The sequence below is a fragment of the Salmo salar genome, chromosome 08 (assembly GCF_965601325.2).
Source record: "Salmo salar chromosome 08, fSalSal1, whole genome shotgun sequence".
In the NCBI taxonomy this organism is placed as follows: Eukaryota; Metazoa; Chordata; class Actinopteri; order Salmoniformes; family Salmonidae; genus Salmo; species Salmo salar.
In genome coordinates, this window is record NC_138298.1 from 30508105 (window position 1) to 30517500 (window position 9396).

Consider the following 9396-nt stretch of genomic DNA (forward strand, 5'->3'; position numbering starts at 1 on the left):
CTTCAACAACACCTCTAGTCTACAGGACCAAGGTTTGTGACTGAGTACTTCAACAACACCTCTAGTCTACAGGACCAAGGTTTGTGACTGACTACTTCAACAACACCTCTAGTCTACAGGACCAAGGTTTGTGACTGACTACTTCAACAACACCTCTAGTCTACAGGACCAAGGTTTGTGACTGACTACTTCAACAACACCTCTAGTCTACAGGACCAAGGTTTGTGACTGACTACTTCAACAACACCTCTAGTCTACAGGACCAAGGTTTGTGACTGACTACTTCAACAACACCTCTAGTCTACAGGACCAAGGTTTGTGACTGACTACTTCAACAACACCTCTAGTCTACAGGACCAAGGTTTGTGACTGACTACTTCAACAACACCTCTAGTCTACAGGACCAAGGTTTGTGACTGACTACTTCAACAACACCTCTAGTCTACAGGACCAAGGTTTGTGACTGACTACTTCAACAACACCTCTAGTCTACAGGACCAAGGTTTGTGACTGACTACTTCAACAACACCTCTAGTCTACAGGACCACGGTTTGTGACTGACTACTTCAACAACACCTCTAGTCTACAGGACCACGGTTTGTGACTGACTACTTCAACAACACCTCTAGTCTACAGGACCAAGGTTTGTGACTGACTACTTCAACAACACCTCTAGTCTACAGGACCAAGGTTTGTGACTGACTACTTCAACAACACCTCTAGTCTACAGGACCAAGGTTTGTGACTGACTACTTCAACAACACCTCTAGTCTACAGGACCAAGGTTTGTGACTGACTACTTCAACAACACCTCTAGTCTACAGGACCACGGTTTGTGACTGACTACTTCAACAACACCTCTAGTCTACAGGACCAAGGTTTGTGACTGACTACTTCAACAACACCTCTAGTCTACAGGACCAAGGTTTGTGACTGACTACTTCAACAACACCTCTAGTCTACAGGACCAAGGTTTGTGACTGACTACTTCAACAACACCTCTAGTCTACAGGACCAAGGTTTGTGACTGACTACTTCAACAACACCTCTAGTCTACAGGACCACGGTTTGTGACTGACTACTTCAACAACACCTCTAGTCGACAGGACCAAGGTTTGTGACTGACTACTTCAACAACACCTCTAGTCTACAGGACCAAGGTTTGTGACTGACTACTTCAACAACACCTCTAGTCTACAGGACCAAGGTTTGTGACTGACTACTTCAACAACACCTCTAGTCTACAGGACCAAGGTTTGTGACTGACTACTTCAACAACACCTCTAGTCTACAGGACCAAGGTTTGTGACTGACTACTTCAACAACACCTCTAGTCTACAGGACCAAGGTTTGTGACTGACTACTTCAACAACACCTCTAGTCTACAGGACCAAGGTTTGTGACTGACTACTTCAACAACACCTCTAGTCTACAGGACCAAGGTTTGTGACTGACTACTTCAACAACACCTCTAGTCAACAGGACCAAGGTTTGTGACTGACCAATTCAACAGCAATTCGCAAATCAACACCTAGTGTCACGGCTGTTAGAAGGAGCCGACCAAGATGCAGCGTTTTCGGAGTTCCACATATTTATTTGACCAGTGAAACCGAATGCAACAATTAAACACTTCAAAATATACACAAAACAACGAACCGTGACGCAGGAGGATCAAATACACTCACAACGAATAATCACCCACAAACACATGTGAAACAAACATCAACTTAAATAGGACTTCCAATTAGAGACAATGACAACCTGCTGCCTCTAATTGGAGGTCATGCCAAACAACACCAACATAGAAATGCAAAACTAGAAACTGAACATAGACATACAAAAACAGACACACACCCCTGTCACACCCTGACCTACTCCACCATAGAAAATAACCACTCACTATGGTCAGGACGTGACACCTAGGTTAAGTCTGAAATGGCAGCCTATTCCCTATAGCCCATGGGCTCTGGTCCAAAGTCGGGCACTATGTAGTGAATAGAGTGCCATTTGGGATTCACATAGTGTGAGGATGAGATGTCTCTTTCTAATATGTTAATTTGTAAATGATTTGCCTGACAGTGTGTGTCATTATAACTATAGATGTCCTAGCCCTGGACAGAGATGTAGTCAATCATATGTTTGGGAAGCCTGGTGGAATGTTGGCTGGGATTCTAGACCTGCAGTTTGGAATTTGGAATTGTCATGGTGCAGAGAGGTAGGAAACGCATTGTACTACTGATGAAGTCATGGATTGTACTATCACAGATTACAAAGGGAAACCCAATAACGCGAGCTTACCAGATGGACTAAATGCCTTCTATGCTCGCTTCGAGGCAAGCGACACTGAACCATGCAATGAGCACCAGCTGTTCTGGACAACTGTGTGATCTCACTCTCCATAGCCAATGTGAATAAGATCTTAATTTATTTATATTTTTTATTTAACCTTTATTTAACGAGGCAAGTCAGCTAAGAATAAATTCTTATTTACAATGACGGCCTACCGGGGAACAGTGGGTTAACTGCCTTGTTCAGGGGCAGACCAACAGAGTTTTACCTTGTCAGCTCTGGGATTCGATTTAGCAACCTTTCGGTTACTGGCCCAACGCTCTAACCACTAGGCTACCTGCCGCCCCCTTTAAACAGGTTAACATTCACAGATTACCAGGATGCATAAGCAACACTAAACCATGCATAAGAGCACCAGCTGTTCTGGATGACTGTGTGATCACGCTCTCAGTAGCCAAGCATGCGCTGACCAGCTGAGAAATATCTTCACTGACCCAGTCTGTAATACCTATATGTTTAAAGCAGACTACCATAGTCCCTGTGCTCAAGAACTCCAAGACAACCTGTCTAAATGACTTTCACCCCGTACCACTCACATCTGTAGCCATGAAATGCTTTGAAAGGCTGGTCATGGCTCATATCAACATCATCATCCCAGACACATTGGAGACACTCCAATTTTCATACTGCCCAAACAGATCACACAGATGACACAATTTCTATTGCACTCCACACTGCCCTCTCCCACCTGGACAAGAGGAACACCTACGTGAGAATGTGGTTCATTGACTACAGCTCAGTGTTCAACACTGTAGTGCCCTCCAAGCTCATCACTAAGCTAAGGACCCTGGGACTAAACACCTCCCTCTGCAACTGGATCCTGGACTTCCTGACGGGCCACCCCCAGGTGGTGAGGGTAGGCAACAATCATCCGCCACGCTGACCCTCAACACAGGGACCCCTCAGGGATGCATGCTTAGTCCCCTCCTGTACTACCCCTTGTTCACCCATGACTGTGCACGACTCCAACACCATCATTAAGTTTGCTGACAACACAATGGTGGTAGGCCTGATCACAGACGACAATGAGACAGCCTATAGGGAGGAGGTCAGAGACTTGGCAGTGTGGTGCCAGGACAACAACCTCTTCCTCAACATCCCCAAGACAAAATTGCTGATCGTGGACTACAGGAAACATACGGCCGAGCACGTCCCCATTCACATCGACGGGGCTGTAGTGGGTCAAGAGCTTCAAGTTCTTCGGTGTCCACATCACTAAGGATCTATCATGGTCCACACACACCAGCACAGTCGTGAAGAGGGTACGACAGCACCTCTTCCCCGTCAGGAGGCTGAAAAGATGTGGCATGGGCCCTCACATCCTCAATAAGTTCTACAGCTGCATCATCCAGAGTATCTTGATTGGCTAGTGGGCGGTTTTGACTGCATCTCCCGACGTCCTGCAAAAAATGTCACTTCAGATTCAATTTTGAGTTGAATCTGTAGTCATCTCTCTAGTGTTGGTGCGCTGGTCGTGCAAGTCTTTCTCTCTCTCTCTAGGTGTGTGTGTGTGTGGGGGGGGGGGGGGGGGGGGGGCTGCTGTCTCCTTCAGAGTGTGTGATTGACAAGAGTCTCTCCGGGACCAATTCCTGCCAGTCCACACCTGCTCACTGCTTGCCCACACACATACACAGACACACACACATGCACACAGAGAGAGAAAGACTTGAAATGAAATTAGCCCACATGGTTTCAATGTGTTTGTGCGTGTGTGTATTCCAGTGTATGTGTATATGTGTGTGTGTGTGTGTGTGTGTGTGTGTGTGTGTGTGTGTGTGTGTGTGTCTGTCTGTGCATTCCTGAGTGAATGTGTGTGTGTGTGTTTATTTGTGCATGTCTGTGCATGTGGCTTGTGCGCATTCTTGTGTTTGTGTCTGTTTGTAAATGTGCTGTCTGAACAACCTCATTAGGACATATCAACATCATGCATGCAAACCAGTAACGGTAACATACTGTACCTCACAGAAATACCATATTCATCATATATACAAGATACAGTTTAAGTGAAGCTATATACAGAGGTCTATACTCTTCTATCATACAGATTGAGGATACAGGTTTGACCCCTGAGGTTACCAGACTGAGGATCCAGGTCTCTCTCTTTCTCTCTGTCTCTCTGTCTCTCTCTCTCTCTCTCTCTCTCTCTCTCTCTCTCTCTCTCTCTCTCTCTCTCTCTCTCTCTCTCTCTCTCTCTCTCTCTCTCACTCACTCACTCACTCAATTGAATTTTCAATTTCAATTCAAGGGCTTTATTGGCTTAGGAAACACATGCTTACATTGCCAGAGCAAGTGAAATAGATAATAAACAAAATCGAAATAAACAATACACAAATGTTTACAGCAAACATTACACCCACAAAAGTTCCAAAAGAGTAAAGACATTTCAAATGTCATATTATGTGCAAATAGTTCAAGTCCAAAAGGGAGAATAAATAAACATAAATATGGGTTGTATTTACAATGGTGTTTGTTCTTCACTGGTTGCCTTTTTCCTTGTGGCAACAGGTCACACATCTTGCTGCTGTGATGGAACACTGTGGTATTTCAATAGATATGCGAGTTTATCAAAATTGGGTTTGATTTTGAATTCTTCGTGGGTCTGTGTAATCTGAGGAAAATATGTGTCTCTAATATGGTCATATATTTGGCAGGAGGTTAGGAAGTCCACCTCATTTTGTGGGCAGTGTGCACATAGCCTGTCTTCTCTTGAGAGCCAGGTCTGCCTACGGTGGCCTTTCTCAATTGCAAGGCTATGCTCACTGAGTCTGTACATACAGTAGTCAAATATTTCCTTACATTTGGGTCAGTCACAGTGGTCAGGTATTCTGCCACTGTGTACTCTCTGTTTAGGGCCAAATAGCATTCTAGTTTGCTCTGTTTTTTTGTTAATTCTTTCCAATGTATCAAGTAATTATCTTTTTGTTTTCTCATGATTTGGTGGGTCTTATTGTGTTGCTGTCCTGGGGCCCTGTTGGGTGTGTTTGTGTTTGTGAACAGAGCCCCAGGACCAGCTTGCTTAGTGGACTCTTCTCCAGGTTCATCTCTCTGTAGGTGATGGCTTTGTTATGGAAGGTTTGGGAATTACTTCCTTTTATGTGGTTGTAGAATTAAATGGCTCTTTTCTGGATTTTGATAACTTGCGGTTATCGGCCTAATTCTGCTCTGCATGCATTATTTGGTGTTGTACATTGTACATGGACGATGCTTTTGCAGAATTCTGCATGCAAGTCTCAATTTGGTGTTTGTCCCATTTCGTGAATTATCTCTCTCTCTCTTTTTTAATTGATCATGTATATGTTTTTGCTGTTTTATAGAGCCAAAAAGATTGGTCAAATGGTTTATCCATACATCTCTGTTCTCTCTCTCTCTCCCTCTTTCGCGCTCCCTTTCTCTCTCACACACACACAACCAGGGGGCCTCACATAGCGGCACAGATCTTGTTTGCTCCATAATTCATTGTCTCATTAAACTATTGAGTTAAGTTAACTGTCTCATATTAGAGCTGTGTGATTAAGTATGTGCACACATACACACACACTTTCTCACTCACACACACTCTCTCTCTCTTTACTCTCTCTCTCTCTCTCTCTCTCTCTCTCTCTCTCTCTCTCTCTCTCTCTCTCTCTCTCTCACACACACACACTTATAGTGGCATGTATGTTTAATCCGTTACCCATAGTTGAATTACACCGTACGCTACGACCGACAAAACGAAACCTCTCCCGTGATCCTGGTCACGCTGTCCCTTTGATGAAAGATTTGTGTTGACTCGTCCGCCTCGCGCTACACTAGGTACCATATTCCTAATGACACTTTTTGATGACGTCAAGCCAAGCGTTACAAATGGAGGCGAAAATGAATCAGCGTCTCACGGGGAGCCCGTGGTGGCGTGACGTTTACACCTAAAAGCAATCTCAATCTTCTCCAGGGTGGAAAGTTGTTTTGGAGAGAGGCAATAACTTTTATTTCCAAACCATGGGAGTTCAGATAAGTTAACTCAACTGCCTAGTCAACAAATTGATTGAGTACTATATTTGAACTGAGAGGTAAACTTTCAACGCGACAATTTGAGCGATATCATTGTTATGTCGAAGCCTACGCATAGGCTATAGGTAATGTTGGTTAAATCCTCTCCAAATGTGTTATTATTAACTTCCTCGATATAAAATGAATATTTCACCCGGCCAACCGTTTGTAACATAGTCTGTCAAGTTCTTATCCAACGCCAGCAGCGCGAATTGAATAGATAGATTTCAACAGTTTGAGGCTAGGCTATAAACGGTTTATGATGCGCTGTCCATGGTGCTAAAATCGTTTCCTCCGGTTCAGGACTTCAGTCGGAAACTGAGAATACATAAATCCAGTTAAAATGTCTTCTTCGGCTTATTAAACTCGTCTATTACACCGACTTCTTTGATGTGTTTGTGCAATTATCTATCTTCCTGTGTTGGGTTTGGAGTGGTGCGCGTGAGGTAGCGCCCAAAGGGGTGGAACGAAGCGAAGTTCCGTATCTCTCTCGTGAGCCAAGCTGCGTACGGGCAGTCTCACAACGCAATACGCTTACCGGAGAGAGCCATACATTTCGTGTTGTTTGTAGCCTGCTGTTTTCTGTTAACGGACTAAATCGCCGTTGTTTCACAGGGTAGGGACAGTTCCCCAGTAGACTACCGGACGAGAGATGAATCAAGCTGCGCGAGGGACTTTGCTGCTCCTGGTCTTGGTGTTGATAATGCAAGGTAAGCTACTTTAATAACTAAACGACAATGTTGTGGAATTCAATTGTTTGTTGTATTTTGGTTTGTTTTTATAATTAGCAATATGCATTTCAAACGTTCCTTGTTTTTGAAGAGGAACTGTTAGAGGCATAAGGCAATACATGCTGTTATGTTTGCGTCGCAGAGTCGGCTGTACTTCACTTGGAAACTGTGAACTGTCATAGTGACATACAGTATCTAAAGGCGAATTTCGTTATGAATTATAGTCCTGTCTTACAACATTGTGTGAAACTGTGTGAAAATTGCATGTTTTGACGAATGTATACTTATTTAGACGACTGAGTGATACTGGGTGTGTCTATGGACACATTGAAGAGGAATAGAGAAAGTGACGTGCAATATTTAGGATTCACTTTTGCGGACACATTCTATTAGCCAAAAAAGATTGACATCATATATAGGTTCTCTGTTTACAAGGTACGTACAGAAAGTTAGACTACACATCATCATAACGCCTATAGGCCCATCATTTAACATGTTGAACGTTCTTCTTCGGACATCATCCATGGGAAAATGAAGCGTTGTCGTGCGAAGTAAACCAACATGATTGAATATCGGGAAACACTGTCATCATAGCCTATCCAGGCTCGTTTAAGCGGGGGAGTTTGATGTAGGCCTGTATGCAAAATGTGTTTTGAGTCGAAATAATTTATAACCGGAATTTGTGATGCTGTTTAAGTTATTGTTAACAAATAGAGAGAGACAGAGAGAGGGAGCGAGAGAGAGTAAACAAAAACAGAATCTGATTATGGAACTGCAGGGCTAATAAACATTTCTAACATAATTTACTCTCTCCCTCCATATATCTCTCGCTCTCCATATCATTATCTCTCTATCTATCTCCCACACTCTCTCTCTCCATCTCTCTCTATTGTGCAACGCACATATTTTACATTGACGGCACAGATTTTACATTGACAGTATGCATTTTTTATATGTAAAATATTTCCCCAACAGGTCATGCTCAGTTTGGCCGATGTTTGGTGGATGTTTCTAAGTGATGATCTATGAATTGATGTTAAGGGGAGAAAACCAGACTTCCACATTTTTAAATTGATATTAATCGTCTTGGACTTCAAAATGTCTTCCTACTGTCCTCTCATTCCCCGTAGACAGGAAGCAACAGGTTTTCACCACCTATTGTTTTAGTGCAGAAGAAGGAAAGGAGATAAGGAAACAAAGGAATCCACATTAGACTATAACGATGCACCCATTTTCTTATAATTGGCGAGGAAGGAATCAACTTTAGACCTCTGTATGGAGATGCACCCATCGCCTAAGACAAGTAGAGGGAGGATGCCTCTTTAGACTATCAAGATGCACCCATTTTCTTAAAAGCGGACAGTAAAGGAGACCTCTTTTTTTGGCCATTGAGATGCACCATTTGAACTACACAAGCTGAGGAAGGAATCCACTTTTACGAAAATTGCTATTTTTTTACTATTGAGACGTACCCATTGAACTTGACAAGGTCTATGAAGGAATCCACTGTAGATTATTGAGATGCAGCCAGCTGATTTAGCTGACGACTTATAGAGAGCCAGTGGCCAAAAACTACTCAGAGAAAACTCTGCCTGACATTTACATTTTAGTCATTTAGCAGACACTCTTATCCAGAACAACTTACAGTAGTGAATGCATACATTTCATGCATTTTTAATTTTTTTATGTACTGACCCCCCGTGGGAATCGAACCCACAACCCTGGCGGAGCACACATCATGCTGGCGTTGCAAACACCATGCTCTACCAACTGAGCCACAGGGAAGACCCACGTCTCATTAGGAGAATAACTGGCAACACACTATGTCCTCATCATGCCTTTTACCACACTAACGTAAACATTGATAAATACTTGCTTGATAAAAAGGGAAGTGTGTGTGTACCACTGTGTCTGATGGATTGGAGGTGTTAGGTTTTGACAGGCTTTTAGCTATTATTTTTGTCTCTCTGTCTTCACCTTCTCTCTCTTTCTGTGTCTTGGTCAAACATGGACTAACAAACAAACACATTCATGTATGCACATTCGTAAACAGGCACACACCCACACGCATGCTTCCAAACATACACACGCACACACAAACTTTTATGCACACTCCTCCTGTTCTCTCTCTCTCTCTCTCTCTCTCTCTCTCTCTCTCTCTCTCTCTCTCTCTCTCTCTCTCTCTCTCTCTCTCTCTCTCTCTCTCTCTCTCTCAATTAAAAGGGCTATATTGGCTGGGAAACACACTATATATGCTGGAAGCCCCATCAAATGGAAGCCCCTATAAATG

At 43.3% G+C, this 9396-nt stretch overlaps 1 protein-coding gene across 1 annotated transcript in view; it reads left to right on the plus strand.

Moving 5' to 3' along the window:
- The first annotated feature begins 6205 nt into the window (after positions 1–6205).
- Positions 6206–9396, plus strand: part of LOC106592065 (neuronal acetylcholine receptor subunit alpha-3) — a 34438-nt gene continuing 31247 nt past the window's right edge. Inside the window, exons 1-2 of the mRNA XM_045714182.2 lie at positions 6206–6395; positions 6991–7085. Of these exons, the coding sequence (XP_045570138.1) occupies positions 7028–7085 (58 nt within the window). The 5' untranslated portion in view covers positions 6206–6395; positions 6991–7027. The remainder of the gene's footprint in view (positions 6396–6990; positions 7086–9396) is intronic.